Source organism: Ammospiza caudacuta, chromosome 2 (genome assembly GCF_027887145.1).
Source record: "Ammospiza caudacuta isolate bAmmCau1 chromosome 2, bAmmCau1.pri, whole genome shotgun sequence".
NCBI lineage: Eukaryota > Metazoa > Chordata > Aves > Passeriformes > Passerellidae > Ammospiza > Ammospiza caudacuta.
The window spans coordinates 115,564,644-115,586,642 of NC_080594.1; the positions used below are offsets into that span (position 1 = coordinate 115,564,644).

The 21,999-nt window shown below is 39.4% G+C and overlaps 2 protein-coding genes across 3 annotated transcripts in view; both read right to left on the bottom strand.

The window, feature by feature from the left end:
- Nucleotides 1-170: 170 nt before the first annotated feature.
- PWP2 (PWP2 small subunit processome component) lies at nucleotides 171-15,591 on the bottom strand. The gene is made up of 21 exons (XM_058825621.1): nucleotides 15,574-15,591; nucleotides 15,350-15,462; nucleotides 14,549-14,643; nucleotides 14,102-14,201; nucleotides 13,467-13,610; nucleotides 12,931-13,066; nucleotides 12,285-12,505; nucleotides 11,675-11,818; nucleotides 10,891-10,961; nucleotides 10,048-10,184; nucleotides 8,821-8,969; nucleotides 8,074-8,221; nucleotides 6,869-7,019; nucleotides 6,345-6,525; nucleotides 5,253-5,400; nucleotides 4,270-4,378; nucleotides 3,913-3,978; nucleotides 3,547-3,765; nucleotides 2,393-2,543; nucleotides 1,288-1,362; nucleotides 171-1,138 (listed from the first exon to the last, which is right to left on the bottom strand). The coding sequence occupies exons 1-21, from the start codon at nucleotides 15,589-15,591 to the stop codon at nucleotides 979-981; spliced, it is 2,736 nt and encodes a 911-aa protein (XP_058681604.1). The 3' UTR covers nucleotides 171-978.
- Nucleotides 15,592-17,749: 2,158 nt separating this feature from the next.
- Nucleotides 17,750-21,999, bottom strand: part of TRAPPC10 (trafficking protein particle complex subunit 10) — a 38,006-nt gene continuing 33,756 nt past the window's right edge. For both annotated transcript variants that reach the window (XM_058822284.1, XM_058822287.1), the window contains exons 21-23: nucleotides 21,129-21,306; nucleotides 20,548-20,742; nucleotides 17,750-19,781 (exon numbers count right to left, since the gene is read on the bottom strand). In XM_058822284.1, coding sequence (XP_058678267.1) covers nucleotides 19,543-19,781; nucleotides 20,548-20,742; nucleotides 21,129-21,306 — 612 coding nt within the window. In that variant the 3' untranslated portion in view covers nucleotides 17,750-19,542. The remainder of the gene's footprint in view (nucleotides 19,782-20,547; nucleotides 20,743-21,128; nucleotides 21,307-21,999) is intronic.

A 21,999-nucleotide genomic window follows, 5' to 3' on the forward strand; every position in this document is an offset into this window, starting at 1 on the left:
TATGCTAAGAAAATAAATTCTGGATCATTGGTAATATTTGTAGTATCTTCATTAACAAAGCCCTTTCAGCATGTGGCTTCAAAGTACTACAAGGACAAACCTAATTCTTTGTATTCAGGTACCCGCTCTTATGAGCCAGTTCTCCCATCAATTCACAAAAACAGAGGGAATCAAAAGTTTCAGGTTTTAATGTGTTAATAAACAACATTTTAAAAAAAGACACAAAAGGGCTTTCATCAAAAAAATAAAAACTTAAAAGAAAATCCAGCAAGCCATGACATTTGTAACACATTCTCTTACAGTTTAAGTTACATTATTCAGTTGGTAATGTCCAAACAAAATTTCACTACGGTATCTCAAGGCTGTCAAGCAAACCTCAACACAAGCTGTAAAGCCCCATAAATTTTCTCCAATAGCTGCTGCTACAGGTCCTCATTTCTCCTCATTACTGAAATCTCATCAGGCTTGGAGGTTACAGAACTAAGAAAACAGTGTTCCACAAATATGCACATAAAAAATCCAAGTAAAACAACATTTAAAACAAGTTGAGACCAGTACATTTTCAATCAAGAATTTTTTTATCCTTTTTAAAATTCAGAGTCAGTCTAGGATAAGCCTGCACTATAAAATTCACAATACTTAATGTGCAAGGTATTTTTAATGAAGAATAAACTTCTTCCAGTTGTACTTCTAACTTCCCTAAGAACACTTTTTTGTTTTCTTACTTGAAATCAGAATTATTAAAAAAAAAGAAATCAGTTAATCAAGAAATCAAAGCTGTCAAGTTTACAGCCAAATGGTAGAGGAAAGAGGCCAAGTGCCATCCATGGCATATCCCACATTTCCATCATGGAAACTCCATCACATGGAACTCCATCACACTGTTAGGAATTGCTGCCACTATGAGGGCCACTCATTCTCAGTGAATACCACTGCACAAAATACAGTCTGAGGTTTTCTCCCTCTCACAAGGAGCAATTAGGAACTCAAATTATCCTTATGAGCTTCTTGCATAAGATAATCACTGTCAGAATCCAACTCTTCTTCATCTCCTGGTGTCTCCTCTGCTGCACGTTTCATGCCCCGCTGCTGGGAAATGGCCAGGGCGTATTTGATGTTGTAAATGTTCCACTCACAGCTGTAAAAATAAACAGGAAAATGTTGTTTTTCCTCCTAAAATAAAAACAACTCTAAAAGAAGGCTGTTTCAAAAGCTTTAACAGCACACTGTCATCCCCCAAATAATTCCAGGTGTTTGATTTGGACTTTCAGGTGTAACAATACTTACAGTTTTGAAACATCTTCAAAGTGACGCTGGATGCTCTTCTGGAGGAACTGGATCACAGGGAGCAGCTTCACTGACCTTGGATGGAGAAAACAGGCAATTTGCAGTGCAGTTCATCTGTACACATGGAAATCTAGAACATTTCTATACTCTCAAGATTCTAACAAGCACACAACTTCAATGCCAGCTTTTAAAGATAATCCTAAAGAAACAAAGGTCTCTGCCCACAATGATTACACTCAATACAAGTAATATATTGTGAGAAATATTTTTTCTAATGTCCAAGTGCATCTTGAAGAGCTAATTCTGCTTGCTGCAGCAATGACAGTTCCTTTCAGATACAAGACTTTCTGAACAACGGGTAGTTTGTTTTAAATTGTCCTCTTCAACTTCAGCAGGAACAAAAGGAGACATTTTGTTCCAGTCATTTCAGTAACTAAAACATTATTACCCATGTTGAAGCAAGGGAAGAGTTACACAATGCACTGATTTTTTAAATTGAAGGACTCCTTCTCAGATTACCTTTCATTTAGCCCATTTTAACTTTGTAAATTTGCAGGGTTTTGTTCCTAGAAATCTAAAACTTCCATACCAGCGATGGGCTGAACAGAATTCACTGACCAGGCCCATGTAGTTCTGAAGTACTCTGTAGGAAGGCAGAGTACTACCAGCTATAATAACAAGCTGGGTCTGTAAAAATGCAATCAGTATCTTCACATCACCCTTCAGTTACATTTAAGATGCATAAATGTTTAAAAACACAACTGCCAAATCTTACTATCACTCTTGAAATAATTGTGCAGTTATTGTCTCAGCAATTCAAGCAGTTTTACCTGTTGTATTTGAAAAATGCTTTTGCAATGTACCTTCACAAATCCAGTAACATATTCCAATTCTGTCACACACACTTTTTAAAATCTTTTTAGACCTTTAAGATCAAGTCCAAACTGTAACTTTTATCATTAGCACAGAACTTGTAAAACTGAAGTGTTCTAATTGTAGTGCATGCATTATCTGGAGTATCAGTAAATGTTAGGTAAAAGCCTTAAACTGACAGGTTTTTAATTTTAATATCCTTGTCACCATTATGACTTTCACAGGATCTCACCTTGTTTTCAGCTTCTGTCCATGCAGCATAAGCAACTTATGAGCCCAAATAAGATAGAACTCCAAGTGACAAGAGGTCTCAAAAGCAGAGGCCAGGAACTCCAGTAACTTCTCCACATACAGGTCTGGCAGTGATGAGCAGACAACATCAACTGTGCAAAAAGGAAAATAAAACTCCATAAACATCCAATAGAGTTGAGTTACTATTTGGAATAACATGAAGGAGACCACAGGAAAGCATAGGAGGGAGAAGAAAGCAGCACTTTGGCAAGTGGTGGGTATTTAGTGCTGTATTTCAGGGTACAGTACCACAGTCTCTCAGGGGACTAATGTTCCTCCTTTGAACCTTCCAAAACCTACTGTGTTTAAAAGCAAGAAATTAACTCCCCCCCTTCTCCAAGTTCTTCCTCCTAGCAAGTACTCTCCTCAGCAGCTCTCTTTCAGAATTTTTATTTCACCCTTTTCTCCTCTTTTCTAAAGTAACAGACTTTATTGTTGCTGCTCCTGACCTCACCCAAATTGCTGTAGTCAGTGGAACCAGCTATGCACAACAATCAGAGGCAGTGATACTTGAAAAGACAGCAAAGTCACCTGCCCACACAGAAAGTGTCTGAATGCTGTTAGCAACAGCACAGCACAAAGAAACACTATTTAGAAGCATCCAAAATAATCTCATATATAACTAAATGACCTCATTATATATAATCCGTTCTCAAAAACGGATTTTGCTTAAGAAACAGGCACACAAACATCCTGTTAACAGTGGATTAAAACAGCCTCTCCTCAGCTGTACTCTGGCCTTCCAATAATTTTCCAAGCTCTCCACCAGATGTTCTGGAGTATCAACGTCTTTCGTTGTGCTGTCAGTCCCAGAACCAGGCACAGTACTCCTGATGTGGTGCCACAAGTGCCTCAGGTTAAACTTGATGTGCCCCTCATAACACCAGCTGCTTCCAAGAAATGACATTCTAAAACTCTGCCTGCACCTCTAGGCCTGATCAAATTCCATGCTGAGAAGTCACAAAATAAGCATGAAGTAGATGGGTAAAATTAAAACATAAATTAACACTGAAAAGTCTGCCTTTACACCTCAACTTGGTTAACACATGTCTGTTTACAGCTAGCTCAGCCCTGATTCATGGCAGATCCACTCACCTTCACTGCTAGGGACAGCCTCTATCATCTCCTGAATTAATTTCTTTTCATTCAGCTTGAAGGCCATGACAATAGCCATGGTGTATTCCTTCTGACTCAGTGTTTTGCGGATATTGCTGGGTGTGACATCAATATCCAGCTCAAAAGGATCAAAAATTAGCCCAGAGTCCAGTGAATAGAGCAGGAGACCTTCTGTGGTGGTGGCTGCCCAGCTTCGTCCTAGAAGAGAAATAATAATAATAAACAACAAAGAGAGGTGTTCCAGAATGGGAACAGAAGAGTAATGATAATCCTCCAGTACTCTATTCTTTCACATATTTTATATGGAATTTAAAAAAAAATCCCAAATTAACTGTTGGTACTAACCTGTAGGACAGAATCGCACACAGGTCACCCTTATTTCTGGTTTAAAGTGTCGATAGCTCACGTCACCTAAAAGAGAAATTTGGAGTGGTTTAACAGATTTATCACAAGTTCACAGTCTAGTTATCAACTCTGATTATGATGCTACCATTAAATAATGTGCAGCATGGTAAAACCTGGCAGAATTCAAGGCTGGGTAAGGGAGGCACAGCTCATGTCCAAGAGATCCTACAGCTTAATTGGTGGGACCAAATTTTGTAATCCTGATGTTAAAACTGAGCTAAACAAGTCAAACCCTTCTTACCTGTGTCAAAGGTTCCAGTGCACATAAAAACAGAAACAAAGAGAGCAAAGCCATACCTCTTTTTACTCCAGGAAGAGGGATGGCAACACCTTCGTCACCTCCACCGCCTTCATCAATCAGAGCCATGCTGCCAAATTCTGTCATTTTTCTCCGATCTAAGTACTCCTGGAAAGACATGCAAGTTCCATTTACTGCACTGAATCTCTTCTCTAACAGCAGAGCTCAGTTTAGACTGGCTTTCACATTATTGTAACTTTGTTCTGCTCCAGAGATGCACTGTTTGCTTCCTCAGCTGCAGCCCTGCTCTTTCTGTCCTGCAGGTTCCACTGTGCTAACGCAAGGGCTGTGTGGCCAGAACACTGCCAATGAGATTTTAGGGATCTCCCTGGTCCCCATTTCGAAATACCCATCCCCTCCAGAGTTCTGTTTCAGCTTGTTCACTTTCTTTGAAGGCAGATGTTGAGCTACACCAGCTCACAGACCACTGCTGGCAAAGAATACTTGGAACCACAGTCAGATACAGCCTGACATGAACAATCATCCTTCCTGCTAAGGGGATGGTGAAAAGGGTTACTGGAATTTTTTCCCCTTCTGGTGTTTTTCATAATTCACTTTACTTCTGAAGGAATTTAATTTGGCATTTGGCAATATTCAGAAACAGAGTTTATAAAGGTCAGTGATGTTGTTCTGTGTCCACAAAAAAAATCCTTCATTTTTTTGCTAACACAAACTGACACCTGGGGAGTTAGCTTCGTACAAAAGGTTGGTAATTTAAATTTTCACTTCCACTTTAAGTCTAGTGCCAACTAACTTAGTATGCTTGAGAGTTCTGCCCATTCAACACAAGCACACTACAAATCTGGAAAGAGTTTCAGGAATTCATTCTGTTCCAAGAGGAATATTTCCTTCCCCCTCTCCTGCACAAAAATAAACCCATTCTTTAAGAAACATTCATGAATCACTCTTAATGAGATGTTATATCAAAACCAAAGTCTTGTGGGGGTGAGGAAATTTAAAAAAGACTCCTGTGCTCACATACCTCCATTGCATCTAAAGAATGGTTGCATGAAATTTCGAATTTTTTCATAAGAATCTGTTCCTTGACATTATATATACAGACAAATTTTGACAATCCACCTGCCAGAATAGATTGACCATCTGCTGAATAGCACAGAGTTGTAAAAGATCTGGTAAAGAAAAAGAGAAAGCAGTTTAATTTCACTGCCACATCTGAGCTAAAAGATATAAGTACAGTGTGAAGACTCAGAAAATAACCACTCCATGGTAAAAGTGGAGACCTTCATTCACATGGTATGTACTTCACACACACATTTACTACAAAGTATTTGGTGCTTTACTATGAATCACAGACAATTTAAAACATCTTTATGAAATACTGCCATACTTCTGAATCTGAGTCACAGCTCAGTCAAGGAGCTCTCAACTACATCATGCATGACACTAAAAACAGTCAGAAGAGCTACAGAAAAACCAATGCCATGGCATGTTTGAAAAGCATGGTTGAGATCTCACCAGCAAAAAATACTGCTTTTTTCTAAAACTTTTTTCCAAAAGGCTATTTTCTTTTTTTTATTTTTTTTTTTTTTTTGAGTGGAAGCAATATAGAAAAAAAAGGGGGGGGAATAGAAGAATAAAACATTTCTCTAAGATACTTTTTGACAGCACACAAATTCAACTTGCATTTAAACATTACTTCACATGCATAGCAACAGGTAATTAACCCCATACTTTAACTACCTTCTTTAAAAAATGTAATAGTTTCTACATACTAATGGTTGTACACTAGTATTTCTGAAGAAAGATATCAACTAAAAAACCTCAACCACAGCAAATTAACACCTTGGCCTGAGAAGCTTAATATTACGTTGGCAACCCAAGTTCCCAACAGATGAGAAAAGAACACGTGCTCAGAATGATGCTGAGCAGTGAGAGAACACAGCCAGCTACAAAAGGGAGGCATCTACATGTCAGGCAGGCTCTTAACATTCAGAATGAGGAATATCTGAACAACAGATGCACTCTGCAATCTCCATGTAGAAAACAAATGGAAAAACAACTCCAAAGTGACCCAGCATGGCACCCCCTTGTCACTGCAGCCCCCTGCACGTACTTGCCCTTGGCTGCCTGCTTGGCAGTGATTTTATCCAGCTCTTTCCTCCCCATCTGCAGGTCGTGCCTGCCCTCAATGGAGCCAGTCTGCACTGCATTGTCATGGTCCCAAAATGTTATCTGGCCGTTCAAAGCAGCAACTGCCAGCTCCTTGCCATCGGGGCGGAAGGCAACAACAAGAACTGCAAAGAATTAATTAACAGTTAAAAATGCACTCAGATGCTTTTCTAAGAAAAAACCCTAATTCCTCTAGGATCTTATCTCAGCTATTAGAAAAAGTTTAAGAGTAAAAAGTATGACTGTACTTTTTCCCCGTAGACAACATACAAATGTTTAGTTAATTATAAAGCTGAGCTAGAATTAAAGCATTTATTGCACTATTAACCAAGCACAGGAGTGAAGTCTCTGAACCTTTGATTTCCATTTCCATGAATGAGTCTCTCTGTATTTGACACATTGTGTTGTTACATATTTTACATAGTGCTTTTATATTTGATAAAAGATGAGAAAAGAAACAAAAATTACCATCTGAGTTTATTATGAATGTCTCCTTAGTTCTCCAGCTGTCCAACATATCCCATAATTTTACAGTCTTATCCCAAGAAGCACTGGCTAGAACACACTTCATTGGATTAAAGGACAAGCTGCTGATGGGACCCTCATGACCTGCTAAGACCTAAAAAGAGAAGAAAAAAATAACCTGGAATTAGGTGAAAGAAACTGAAATCTGTGTAGTCTGCATTCAGTAAACTCCAGATACAGCCAATAAACCATGCCTGACTTGTCCACACACATTTGAGATCACTTTTGGACACAGGGCATGATACACACCAGTGATTCTCAACTTTTTATTTCTACAAATTATAAAAAAATTCCCTGAAGTGCTACCACGATATAGGCATCTACAACCACTCCTATGCACACACTTTAGGGATGCAGTGTGCCAATTTCCTCCCTCCTTTCAAAACAATCAGACCAATTGCGAAAAACCAAGTCATTGCTCTGAAAATTCATTATTCTGAGAATAACTCTTGCAGGTGATAACACTTCAGAATAAAAATAAAAATAAAAAACTGAGAATAAGAGTAACAGAGACTTTCATTTCATGGCGTTCCTACTCCTCAAACAAAATATCAAGGAAAGAAACTAAGCTCAAAACTCTGGAGATCCAATCAAGTATATCCTGAGTTACTGAAGTGATCTGTATTCCATGGCTGTGCCAAATTAAATACGTGAATCACTGAGCTCCTCAGCTTGTACAAGATGTACAGGAATGCTTAAGAATTGAAAAATAATTGAAAAATCATGCCCCCGGCTCTGCTCCACCAAAACCCTTCATGAAATCTGTATCAGTCTTAATACAGCAACTACAATTTCTTCATTGCCTGCAGAAAATATGTGGAAAAGAACATCTCTGAATAAGGAGGGAAAGACTTTCATGCCCACGTGTTAGTTCAGCAACACTGGTGTTGTTAGTTCATCACTAGAAAGAGCTCATTACTCAAAAATTTTAACAACTATTTCCCACACAAATTCAGGGTGAGCTCAATGCAATAAATAAAATTTAAAAAATGCTGAGAGCAACATAGTGTAGCTCCAGCTTTTGAACATAAATATAACAAAACACTTCATGTTGTATTGAAACCCCCCCTGACTAATCCCAAAGTTGCTGAATATCACCATATCCACACAGGGTTAAATTCAATCTCTCCCACCACCCTGGGACTTACATCCAGCAGCCTCCCACTCTGCATTGACCAGATGAATATTTCAAAGGAATCCTGGGAACCAGCTGCCACAATCTCACCACTGGAGTCCACAGCTAAACAGGAGAACTGACTTGGCCGTGGAGAGGTAAAGGTTCGGAAATTCCGGTATCTGTTAAAAAAGTGAAAAGAAATTATGAGAACATTTTATGTAGATTTATTTAAATGTGTGTTTAACAAGTTTATTTACAAAAGGAGTTAATTTGTTTTGTAAAAACTTCTAAGCTATGTACAGGAAAAATATTGTTTTTATAAAATTAGATGTGATGCCTCAACATGATTACAAGATTCAAAATGAAAAACTCTGCAGAAGTAGGAGACAGAAATACTCAGAGGAGCTTTCTTCTATTAAATAGCATGTGTCAATTTTTTAGGAACATGGGCTTGTTTACACACCCAGTTCTGTGCACAGCTGTATTATACTATGGAAAGTGCCTTCTCCCCATTTGAGTAAAGCCAGACAATTATTTTCCTAGATTTCCAGCTTCTTTGAGGAAAGTTCTTCCACAATTTTCTTCAAAGAAACTGGATGGAGTAAGAGCATTCCTAATAACTATCTAAATTTAAATCAAAGGCTGAACCAAAAACCAGTAAAGCAGTGCTGCTCACCCTTATGAGACTTCAAACAAGCAATCAGCAATTTGCTGTATTTTGGGGGGAGTGTGGAAGATGAGGACTAAATGAGACACGAAAGCTTTCATGCAGAGTTACCTGTGCAGATCAAAGGCACGCACTGTTCCATCCAGGGAAGCACTCAGGACAACATAACCAGTGGAAGTGAAAGTTACAGCAGTTACACCACTGTTGTGTTCTGTAAAGGTGACAAAACAAAAGCTGCTTGAAGTGTTCCACACTTTCACCTGCAGGACAGACAAGAAAAGCCTTCTGACAATCGCCATCATCAGTAAAGAGAGAAAATAAGGGTAAGGCAGCAGCAGAGTAAAGAAAATCTAACTATAGAACTCAGCAACAGCATGAAAGACTCTCACTAATAGCAGTCAAGAGGCCACAGCTTATCATTAAACTTTTTTTGCAACATAAAAATCTAAGTGGAGACAGACACAAACAGTTGAAACAAAGTCAATAAAGGAAAGTAACATTAGTGAGCATCTTGAGCTTCCAAGCTTATACTGTCAAATAAGATAGGTGTCAAATTCAAAACCAACTCTAAAGCCATTACAAAAGTTACATTTGAGATGATATTCCAGTTGTTTCAGGTTTTTTTCCTGAACAAAAAATTTATGCATTTAGCCTTCTGCAGGTTTGAGACTTCCCAGTTTTGGCCAATTTTCATCCTGAATGGCAGAAAGTGGCAGATCTTCTCTGTCATTGAGAAGTTTTAATAGGAAATCAGCTACTACTGTTGTCCCATTTATGTGCCAAGACATTGTGGCAAAACATCTTTTAAAATAAAAGCACCTGTACACACAGCCTATCATTTCAATGCAAGTCATCCATGAAAAGCTAATTTTTCTCTTAAATAACAAGCTTCTGAAATGGCACATTTAAACAAAAAAAATTGCACTTGCATAAATAATTTGAAATCCATTTCATATCAAAAAACAATTATTAAAAGGGCAAGAAGTTGGGTGGCTGAAGTTCATTCATCCCAAGATATCATGGGACCATAAATAAACTAACATTGATGAATTAGTTACTTTTGCATTTATGGTGTCTGGACCTGTAATAATTAAAAAATCATCTACTAGGAAGCACAAGTGATGCAATTTGCAGCTACAGTTAGTAACAAGGCAAAATATATGTACTCTAGAGAGAAAAATCAAAACATTTAGGGAAAGAGAAGAAAAAAATATTATGACTTTATAGTAAGGAAAATAGGTACCAATTACAGTAACAGAGCTTTCTACATAAAATAGAAAGTCAAGCTGCTTAGTACATTATTAAAAGCTCACATTCCAGCAATATTGCCTCACTCACTTTGCCATCCTCCCCTCCAGTTACTATGTACTGTCCATCTGGAGAATATGCCAAGGAAACCATGCTGTTGAAATGGCCCTGCTGCTTCAGCACGTAGGACTCACTCTGCCACTCCCACACCAGGAGCTGACCCAGACCTGTAAGCACAGCAGGATTAACCACAGCCACCAACACAGTGACCCTGCAAATGCAGGCCCCAAAACACACACTGGCAAGCAATGTCAAAAAAAAAAAAAAAAAAAAACAATCCAAAACAAACCAAAGATTAATGCAGACAGGTTGAATTCTGCATCTTTCAGTACTAGTATGAGCTTTTTCCTTTTATAACTTCAAGGCAATTTCCCCCAAAATTTCCTCCATGAGCTGTTACATGGAATAATGTTTTCAATAGTACAACAGCCATGCTATCAACCAGTTGATAAATGAGCTGGAAAGAACAGCAGGGCTGCATATAAGAATAAAATGTTGGGTTTCAAGCAAACCGTTAGGGACAGAGTGGGAATACTGGAACATCCAGGCAGGTTTGTAAAATGCCATGGGCAACATGTGGCAAAGGCAGAAATTACTACAAGGGATCTGGGCTCTCCCTAACTCTATTAAAAGCCTTCCTATATAAAATATAGGAAGTGTTTTTTCCTGTATCAGTAAAATACCTTCCTGAATCATCAGAATTCTGTGAGAGACTCATTAGTGATATTTGTTTTACTAAACCTAGACAGCACAGATATGAGACCATCAATTATTTCACATTTGGAGTCCAAACTAGCAAGAGGAATTTGGGCCTCATGTCCAGCACATTCCTTATTTTTCCCATGAATACAGAGCAAAAAAAGCCTGACAAACCTGAACATCCAAAGGCAATCCAGTCACCAGTGCAGTTGATAGAAATAGAAGCTATCCTTTGGTCTGAAATACTGAAGCAAAGAGAATTAACCAATAAACAAACTTGTGTGATAAAACTTCATGTCTAATATTTATTAACACTGTTCAAACAAGTTGTTTGGTTGTTTTACTGAACTTCTGTACCACTGTAACATCAAAAACCACAAAGTTTATTCCTTTGTTCCACTCCAACCATCAAATATTCCTTATTCAGAATGAAGGCAGAGTATCTGCATCCCAAAAATGTACTTGCCAACAGAGTGAAACTCCCCAAGTTTAAGAAAATACAATAGAGTCTTTTTTGTACATGGAAATTGTCTATAGTTATGGAAAAGAATCTGATTTGATTTCTCAACTTATACACAATTTACAGATAATTTTCCATATGCAGAACTTTCCAGCTAATATTTTTTACAAAGAAACTGAAAATATTAAAACGGACAGAATTAAAAAAGTCTAGCCAACAACCAGGAACTCCTAAGTTTCCTTATTCAGATCTAACTTTTCCAGAATAAGGAGTGGAATTATATGGTATTTATTACATAAATTTTTGTTTCTGTCTTTCCACAAATTGCAGTATTAAACAGACAGTCATGTTTTATGGTTTTTGTGCTCTTTTTTTATTCATCCTTCACTGTTTAACATGATGTGTTCTCAATCAAACAAACATGAAACCCCTGCAAAAAAATCTATTCCCTTCCCCCACAAAAACCAAACCAAATACAGTGTCAACCCCATGGCTCACCTCAAGGAGTGGATCAGATTGAAATCTGGAAGTTCATGGAGGTGAAAGACTCCAGAGGCAAAGCCAGTGACTAAAAGATGTGTTTTCTTGTGATAGGCTGCAGCTGTCAGGTTATTAAAATCTCCCTCTTTATTGAAAAAATACCTGGCACCCAAGAAACAAGAAAAAAGGTGAATGTTGAAGAACAGGGTACTGTCAGAGCTGCATCTCCAAGCAGCTCACCAAAGAGGCTGATGAGCCACCTTTATGTCATCTCCTGAAATCAACCAACCCCTCTGGCAAGAAACCAAAGCCTCAAGACTCAGAGAGGGTAGTAAAGATCCCATTTACAATTTCTGAGTTCCAAACATCAGGACACCATGAGTCAGTATTTCTTACACAGTTAAAATTACACTTGTTATTCTGGAGGTGACAAGTAGTGCCCATCATATAATCAAGGTAAGACAGACAGAAGTTCTACCAGAACTATTTAAAATGGGATGTGCAGTAAATTTCTAAATCCTGGACAGTTTTATACTGCCTTGAATAATTACAACAGATGAAAAAAAAAAAGCCCAGTAAAATAAATCCCCATTACAACTTTGATTTTTGATAACTGAAAACCACTTACTTGGCAACACGTGAATATTTAACTTTATTTCTAGTCTCTTCTTCACTTGGATCAGCTTTCCCATGAATTTCTTCACCCTTGGGCTCTTCAAGCAGCTCTTCATCATCTTCTGCTGCCTTCTTTTCCTTTGCTGCATCTTTAGGGGGCATGGGCTTCAAACCATCCAGCTCAGTGTCACATTGCCACACACACAGAGCTGCATCCTGGCTAATTGTGTACAGCTGAAATACAAACACACAAATTACTATTGTCCAATATCCATGCTCTGTGCTCTGCAAAAATAAGAATATGGACTTGCAGAAGGGTTAAAAAAGCGTGCATTCTATTCTCAGGATAGAATCCAAGGTGCTTTGAACTGGGAGTTTTACTTGTCCTGAGAACTGGTGAATTATTTGCCTGCCCTCAGAAAAATTTTGCAAGGACCAAAGGCAACTTGATAACCAGTCAGCATCACAGCTAAACTAAATCATTTTTTCACATTTAAATCTATAATGGTTTGGGTAAACAAATTTAAACACATAATTATGGCAGAGCAATCAAAAGACACTTCTGTATTTTCTAAATTCTGAGATATTGTCCAGTCACCTATAGATAAGGTTCTGTTTCCACTATTGTAAATTCAGGTGTGTTGTGTGATTATACATACATCCAGGCTGTTCTCTTCAAAAAAGCAGGCAACAATGACATCCTTATGGCCTCCAAGGGAGTAGTAGATCAGGTTTGCCCATCGTTCTGCTCCAAACACCCACGTAGACATGTCCTTGCTCCCCACTGCAAAGCACCTGCAACAGAAAAATAGAAAAGAAAATCAGAACACTGGGCTGCAAAACTCTTCCCTGGGTGGAGAATGTTCTGAGCTCAAATCCACCAGTCACCACTTTAATTTTACAAACAAGTGTGGTAAATTGTGCTTGGTGACTGTAGCAGAGATAGAAGGGGCTAAAACACATTCAAAAGGTCAACCCTGCTCACATTCCTAAGATCTGTTCCTTTTCTGAATTACTATGCATTTTCAAATAAGAATCCACTGTTGATTGCCATTTTTTATACTTTCTGGTCTGCCTAATTGTATTTTTTGATGAAAGATAGAATTTTTAAAGCTAATACAATAATTCAAAGGAAATGCATTGTGTATTGAAATATCAAAATGTGCAGGTAAACAACTTCAGTTTAACAACTCACTTGGAATCATCAGTCCAGTCAATACAAGTTGTTTCATCATATGGGCCATAGTAGGTTTTGTCCAGAACAAATGCATTAAATTCTCTTTTTTTCCCAGGAGCATGGTACAGGTAAGCAAGATTGTCTTTTGTAACCACAAATTTCCTGGCAAGGGAGGGAAAAAAGACATCATTGCACACAAAGCTGATAAAGCAAAGAACTGTTCAGTATAGACTGCAATACAATGAAGCAATACAATAATAATGGGGCTCCTGCACTACTGAAACAATAAAAATTGATCGCTTTTGAAGGAAAACCAAAGTAGCTGCAGATTGATAGTATCCCCCAACACAAGCATTATAAAAGAGAAAACCTTCAGCAAAAATCACTGCAGTTGAATAATGAAATTCTTATTCTCAAAGCCCCAAAACAGAAGAAAAGCTCAAACACTCAAACCAGGATATTCTATTTCCAAGGCTTTGCTTTCCTTCTTGTCTTCCCCTCTCAATTTTACAAAGTGACCCTGATCAGCTCAAAATCTCCTCTCACTCATGAACAGGAAACATTTCCAGACTGGTCAGGAAGTCCTCATAATCACAACTAGTTTATGGGGCAATTCCTGCTGTTTTGTTCTAAAGCATGCACTCTTCACTTACTTGCCATCAGGGGAAAAGCTGACACTGTGAACTGGCTTGTGAAAATAAAACTGATGTATCACACATTTCCCAATCAAACTCACAAGCAAGGCAGCTCCCTCTGTAAGGGCAGAAAGAAAGGATCATGAGAAAAGCTGAGCTCCCAAAGAAATCATAATCATAGAAAACATTATTTTCTTAAAGACGAGGGGGTAAAGCTTTTCAAGACAGTGTGGTTGATATTATTAAAATTAAAAAAATACAGTCCAAATTATGAGACACTATACAAAGTCTGTAAAAAGTTCTGTAAATAAAGATATTTTACCCAAAAATTATAGTGCAATTTCTAAAGCAGACCACTTCTAATTTTGTGTTGAGGTTGAAGACCTAACAATACAGATTTCCTCCTCTCAAGGCTGCATTTTTACTGAATTCTTTTACAAAACAGATGTCTCTTTGTGCAAGTACCTTCATCAACTAGAATGGCAAGGCTTCCATCTCGTGAGAGCCCCACGCACACAATATTGAGCCGTGTAGCCAAGGGCAACGTCTCACACTTGTTACTGCAACAAAAACACACAACAGTAAAATGGGGACAGGAATGCAGGAAGAACATCAGTGTCAGTGAAATATGGTTTGATACCTTTGGTAAGCCCATAGACAAAATTTAATGTAAAACCCTGACAACTTTGTTCAGCTGTCACAATCTCATGAACACCAAGTAGGTGGGTTGTTCTGTGCACGGCCAGGAGCTGGACTTGATGATCCTTCCAGCCCAGGATGGTCTGTAATTCTGCATAACAGAATTGTAATTCCAGGCTCCAGGATGGTCTGTAATTCTGCATAACAGATTTATAATTCCAGGTTCCTGACTGGAACACAGGCACAGAGAGCATCGATCACAACTCTGGCACACACGAAAGGCTGCTGATGCTCTAATTTTTGTTATATACAAGACAGAAGCACACAAAGAAACAATACAACTAAATCAAACACAAATCTATTTCTTCCCTTTTCTTTTTCTCTCTGAAATACACCTTTACATAATTGCTCTGCTATTTTCCACACGGGTGTACCCGCACAACACCGTGACAGGTATTCCATTGGCAGCCTTCTACCTTTTAATGCTAAAGCAGACCCTTTCCAGAATATTTTAGCAGGCCGAGCATCCTGGACAGCCCCATGGATCGGGCTCCAAAACACCCTCAGAGCTTTATTCCCCCCGAAACCCCCGCCCTGTGTGCCCTCCCCGCCCCTCGCCGCTCTCACTTCTTGAGGTCGAACAGGGAGATCCTGTTGCCCACGGGGCTGAGCAGGGAGTTGCCATCGCGGGTGAAGCTGAGGTTGCCGCGGCGGTACACGGTGCCCAGCAGGCCGGAGAACTGCGGGGGCAGGAAAGGGCAGCGTTAGAGGGGCTGCGGAGATGGGGATCGGGGGAAGGGGATGGGGAGATGGTGCTGGGGATCGGGGGCTGCCCCCCGGCCCGCGCTCACCCGGTACGCGAAGCGCATGGCGGCCACACGTGGGGAGCGCGGCCGCGGAACTGCGGCACCCAGGGGCGGGAACGAGGGGAAGGGAAGGAAGGGAGCAAAGAGGGAGGGACTGGGAGGAGAGAGGGAGGAGAAAAGGAGGAGAAAGGGAGGAGAAAGAGAAAGGGACGGACAGACACGGGCGGTATTATACTATGGGGAATATATTATACTGGGGGCTGCTGCTCCCGGGCCGTGGCATCGCTCCGCCCTTCCCCAGCCACGGGCTCGCCGCCCCCCTCAGCCGCTCCCGGCCCTCCCCAGCACCCGCTACGAGCTAGGGGAGCTCTGGTTCTTTTTAGTAAATATATCACAGTATTTATACTTTTTAGTACAAATGCCTTGGAGTGGCTGTGAGAGCTGGGCCTGTTTATTCTGGAGAAGAGAGGGCTGAGAGAGCTTATCAATACATATCAGTATACCCAAGGGGGTGTCAGAGGATGTTGCCAGGCTCTTTTCAGTGGTGGCCAGCATCAGAATAAGGAGCAGTGGCTGTAAAATAAAACACAAGGAGTTTCAACTCAACATGAGGAAGAATTTATATTATTTACATTTATATTTATATTATTTATATTTATGGTGGCGGAGCTCTGGAACAGCTGCCCAGAGAGGACACAGAGTTCCCTCTCTGGAGACATTGCAGACCCATCTGGATGTGCCCTGTGTGACCGCTCTGGGTGACCCTGCCTTGGCAAGGGGTTGGACTGGGTGATCTCCAGAGGTCACTCCAACCCTGACTATTCTGAGATTCTGTAATTAGAGTGGAACAACGCTGAATGCCCAGTGCATAGATGTGAGAGGTTTATTTTAAAGCAGTTTTGTTGCAGTGGAGAGGATGTTGGTGGCCAGTTTGATTATTTTCAATAAAACTGTAAAAGTATCACAAAGAAAATACATAAGGGAAGGAATGGGTAAGAGTAGATAGTGGAAACAACACCACCCATGGATCTAGTGATGAGACTTGGGGGTTGGAATTTTGATATCCCTTGGTCAGAGAGATGGTCACAGTCTTGAACCTTTGGGATGGGGGCCCACAGAACAAAAAGTTCCTCGGGTTATGTACAGTCAGATTAGCATTGGAACATCAGATTCCTCCCCAGAAAGGGAATTCTTTATGTCTGACACAAGACTGGGGCACGCAGCACCTGCTGAGGGAGAGCTCCAGAAGGTGTCAGGGGCTGCTTTGGGGTCCCTGGTGGTCTCAGTCCCCCTCTCTTGGCTTTGCCTGCTCCTTGACCCCACTTCTGCACCCACACTGGGGCTTGCGTGGCCACCGTGGACCTGAACAGCAAAACTGGCACCAGAAAAATGCTGCCCTACCTTGGTATTTCCCATTTGAATGGTTACTGGTGTTTGAGGCTTAGCAATCCATTTAACCCTTACTGTCTGTGCTCCTTCAGCTGGGTCCTTGGATCACTCACAGGTGTTAGTTTTGCAAAATGTGAAATATGTCAAAATTAACTTAAGTCAGGATGTTCTTTGATGGTTGATCTTTGTATACTTCCAAGCCTAATCAGCAAGGAAGGAGAATTAATTGCTGGTACAGAGAGCAGTGTCCCTTAGTTATGGATATCCTAATGAGCTAATGAGCTCATTATAACTAATGAGGTTTAAGGATGCAGTAAATCAAAATATGAATGTATATCTTATGTATATGTTGCTAACTTGGCAAAAGACTGTAAGTGATATAATAATAATAAAAATAATAATAATGTAAACTTATTATTATTATTATTATTATTATTATTATAAAAGTCAAACCTACAGAGCAAAAAGACCCTGCCCAGATGAAGACCCTTCCCTGGAGGATACACAGAAATCAGCTGGGATTACACAATTTGTGTGAAAATTATTAACCACTCATAATAGAGGGGCTGTACTTTGGAAGTTGCCAACACTGAATTTCTGTGTATAAATAACAGCAGGAAAAGTCTGGAGGGGTGTGCTGGATTTGTGGAATACTGTGGAGGCTCCAGGTTTGTGCAACTCTGAAATAAATAAATACTCAATGTCTCTCTCGAGTGTGTAATTGCACACCAGGTAATAAATCTGATTTTTTCAGACAAAAGCAGTTTTGGTTAAAACAGATGAAGCAATCACTCCTCCAGACCAAACAGAACTCACAGAGCAGAGAAAATGATTTCTTTTTAAAACATGTATATTTAGAACTGTAACGCTTACAATTTCATTAAACAATCTTAGTACAATGTGTTTGATCTAACAGTATATTACAGAACAATGTGAAAAATGATTTAATAGCAAACCATGAAAATGGAATTAATAATACCTGCAGTGTCAAAGTCACTAACTTGTTACCTTTTCCAGTCAGAGAATCCCAGCAGTCATTCACACTAAATGATGCTTTGGGTTTTATCCAGAATAAAATGGTATGATTTCCACAGAGAAAGGGCATTCCTTCACAGAAAGAAGATGCATAATAAGAACATTTTCAGCTAGCAGGTCTACTTTATACATCTAATTAGAATTTTTAAATAAAAAATAAAATTAAAGTAAAATGTTTAGACCAGTGCAGGGTGCCTATTCATTTTTCAACTTATTTGTGATTCTTTTTGCAAAGAGGGTTTGTTTTTTATTTCCCCTTTGTAATTTAGCAGAAGAAAAGAAAATAATGAGTTTGTCTAATGAGCAGCTCCTCACTTCAGTTTTGCTGACAAGTTTGCCATGGGACTGTTTCCTCTGTGGAGTCTGTTGACAACGCACCATTATAGATCTGCAAGTAGAAAAGGTCATTCTCACATTAAATGCACAAGTTTCAATATCAGAAGCAGGACATCAGAAGAAGTTGTAATTTTTCCAGTCACAGGTGAATTTGCAACATTCACAAAAATTACACTTTTTTTTTTTTTACATTTTTTGTATTTACATTTCAGATATAAATAATGAAATTCTTTAAGTTACATGTTTTAACTTTGCTTCACGATTATTCTACATCTGCAAGCTTTCCTGTATCAAACCAACCTCCTTCTTTCATCATGAATGCACAAGTCTGGCCTCTAATCAGTAATAATTACACTAAGCCTTTATGATGAAAGGTTGACTGTTCAAGTATCACATCATAGTGAAATTTTTGCCCCAACTTCAAAATTGGAGCAGCAAACCAAGCCACTTGGAAATGGTAATAAAAGAAATTAATCTGGGAACTCAATAAGCCAAATAATTTATTATTAAATCCTATCAATATCTTTCTTTGGTAAGAAATATGCAAGAGGATAACCCAAAGCCCACCCAAAAAAAAAAAAAAATATATGTGACATCACAGTGTCTACTCTGTGAAGGAGAAAGCCTCAGAAAATTAAGGAATTTTGTTCAGTTAAGATTGTTTATAGCAGTAGCTCTTCCATGCATCTAAGTATGCAAATGATGGAAGTTTAATATAAAATTGCAATGGCAGGAATTAACAATGATCAAACAAACAAAATAAAAGCAACCCAGAAAAGCAACTGTTACACCAGTGAATGTGTTGTTGTATGCTCTGTTATGTTTCTGGCACATGTGTGGAAAAGCCTGTAAATTATTACATAAAAATTCAAGATTTGGATAATTACATCATCCAACTCTACATTCTAAAATACGTAGGAAGCATGAAACAAATCTCTCAGCTGCCCAACAAAAATAAAGAAGTGGTCCAAAGATTTGGAGTTTTTTGCTTTTTGTTGCCCTGTGTTGGTTGTTGTGATGCAGGGATGTGACTGCAGGAAGAAAACCCAACAGCTGACACGAAACATACTAAAGTGGCAATATAAACTAGCTGACACAAGGCTCACTGTACATTGAAATTGATACAACTGTCTGCTGCTTCCACGGCCAGTACACGCCTGGAGTTAATGTTGCAATGAGGACTGAGCAGGTCATTATCCCATAAAGTGCTTTCAGATCCAGTTCCTAAGGGGTTCCTGGTGTCACTCCGAGCTGTCACGTGACGTTCACCTCCAGAACGTGGTCGTCCTTGCTGGGAATGACCAGGATTTGCATCCCTGTGCTGCTGTTGAAGACCTGGCCCGGGGAGAAGGGCTGGAGCCGGGGCATGGGCAGCCCCTTGTGCTCCCCGCTGGCTGTGGAGTGCAGGCTGCCCCTGCTCCTGATGCTGCTGCTGTCAGCCTGCTCGTCCACATTCTTGTCTACAGAAAGGTTATCATTTTCAATCCAGCTATCTGTTTGAAAACAAAAGGAAAAATAGGGTTTTATTCTACCAATTAAGTCTAAAAGGTCATTTCAGAGCTCTGACAGTCAGCTTAACACATGTTCAGAGTTATTGATCATCTCTGCTGAGTCTGTGCACACTTTTGGCCAGCTCCAGATGTAACAGAGTGAATTATACTGGTTTAGAATTTCAGTATTCAAGATTTCAATGGCATGACCTCCCACAAGCTAGAAGGATGCACACTGACTGCTCCATTGACAAAAAGTTACGTTGCTTCTATGAGTGAATTTTCACTCAGTACAGATAAATACTCTACATGACTGTGGTAATTTCAACTCTGCATCTAACTGAATGGCCCACATTTTCAGCAGTTCTTTTATTTCACATTCAATCCCTTGAAAACAGGGAAAAAATCTCAAAGCTAATGAAGACACACACAATTTAGAGAAAATGGAACTGCAGGATTAGAGGATTATCAAACAGTTTTCACTTGATTATAACTCCAGTGACAACTGATTTGCATACTAATCTTTAAAGGAATCATAAGAGAACAATGCATTTATTATTCCTCCTCAGAGATTTAGGTGGGAACCCAAATTCAAAGTTCCCCTTAGAGCAAGTTTGAATTTAGGACTGTGAGTGAAGGTAGCAAAGACACCTGTGAGTACCTGGTCCATATATTGTCAGTGTAGTTCTTGCTTTGCTTTTCTCTTTACAAGAACACAGGAAAAGCAGAGTAATTTCTGTAAATAGCCACATGGTCAAAATGGCCTTACCAGCATCAAGCTGCATGGAGTGAGCAGAATGGTGAGGGAGGTATTTAAACAATCTGACATCAGGGAAAGGCAAATGCCCAGCAAACAGTGGCATCACTTCCATGTGCACTTTGTGAGTTGCTCGAGGTGCTACAGGCATAGAAATCACTCCAGAGCTTTTTCCACAGACTGCCCAGTTACTGCTGTTGTCAACAACTGCAAGAATAAAGAGAAAACACTAAAGTTCTTCTGTGAAAAATGGAGAAGCCTCAGGATAGTTTTAGAGCACTTTGAAAATCTGCATTTTAGCAACATCTAAAAGCCCGCCAGCTTTTATGTGTAAGAAAACAGCCCTACACAGAGAGGACCATAGTTGGGCCTCAAGCATGTATCCATCCAGTTTGAAGAACATTTCTACTCCACTGGAAGGCAGATTAATGAGGGGAAAATAAAATATTCCCAGTCTTGCAAAATGAAAACTGCTTTACTAAGCAGCTGTATCCACAATAAAGCAATTTATGCCACAGCAAGTCTGGCAAATGTCACTGTCAAGAAAAAATTAGGGGGAAATTTATTAAAATGCTTAAGAAAAATAGTCTTACCTTCATACATAAGTTTTGTTGTGCAATATCCATCTGATTCTGTTAATGCTTCATCTCTGTCAACCTCAGAGAGCTCAACAAGCCGGGTGATGGACACCTCTAAGGAGCAGAGTGAGCCTGTTTTACAGTACTCTGCATCCAGGGGTGGGAAGATTTCAGTTTTCACATGGTACAGTGTCTGTCAGGAAGAAAACAGTGCTGTTATCAAGGAAAAAGGGCTTTTATTTGTGTTTAAATTGAACTGGACAATGGGTACAGTACCAACTTTACACATAACAGACACATCCTGTTAAATCTTCTTAATGCAAGAATCACTTATAAGTAATGTTCACTTCATTGTCTTGCTCAGTTTGATAAAATCATACAACATGGAATCCTGGAATGCTGTGCAGTAGTAGGGACCTTAAAGATCATCTGGGTCCAACCCATGGGCAGGGACATCTTCCAGTAGAACAAATCAAACTTGATTCAACCTATTTTTGACACCAGCAGTGAAAATATTATTTTTTCCTTCACTTCTATACTTTAACACAGCCTTTCAATGCTCCTAAATGGACACCAATCTTACTATTTAAACAAATTTTATCAGTTTCTTAGTTCCTCCCTTTACAGACACATCACTCAGATTCTGAGTAATACAGAACTACTTCATCCCTCCTCCTGCCATAATCCCTGCAATAACAGTGCCCACATCAAAGAAGTGATTTTTAATTCCTACAAAATTAAATTGCTACCAGAAAACCCCCACTGTTTCACACAGGAAGTTGTGTTTAAAAACTCCAGAAAGATGCTGATAGAGGTGCCAAAAATGCTTGTTACATGGCACTAGGCAAACAAACACCTGAAATGTTGCTCAATGCCAGTTTGCAAC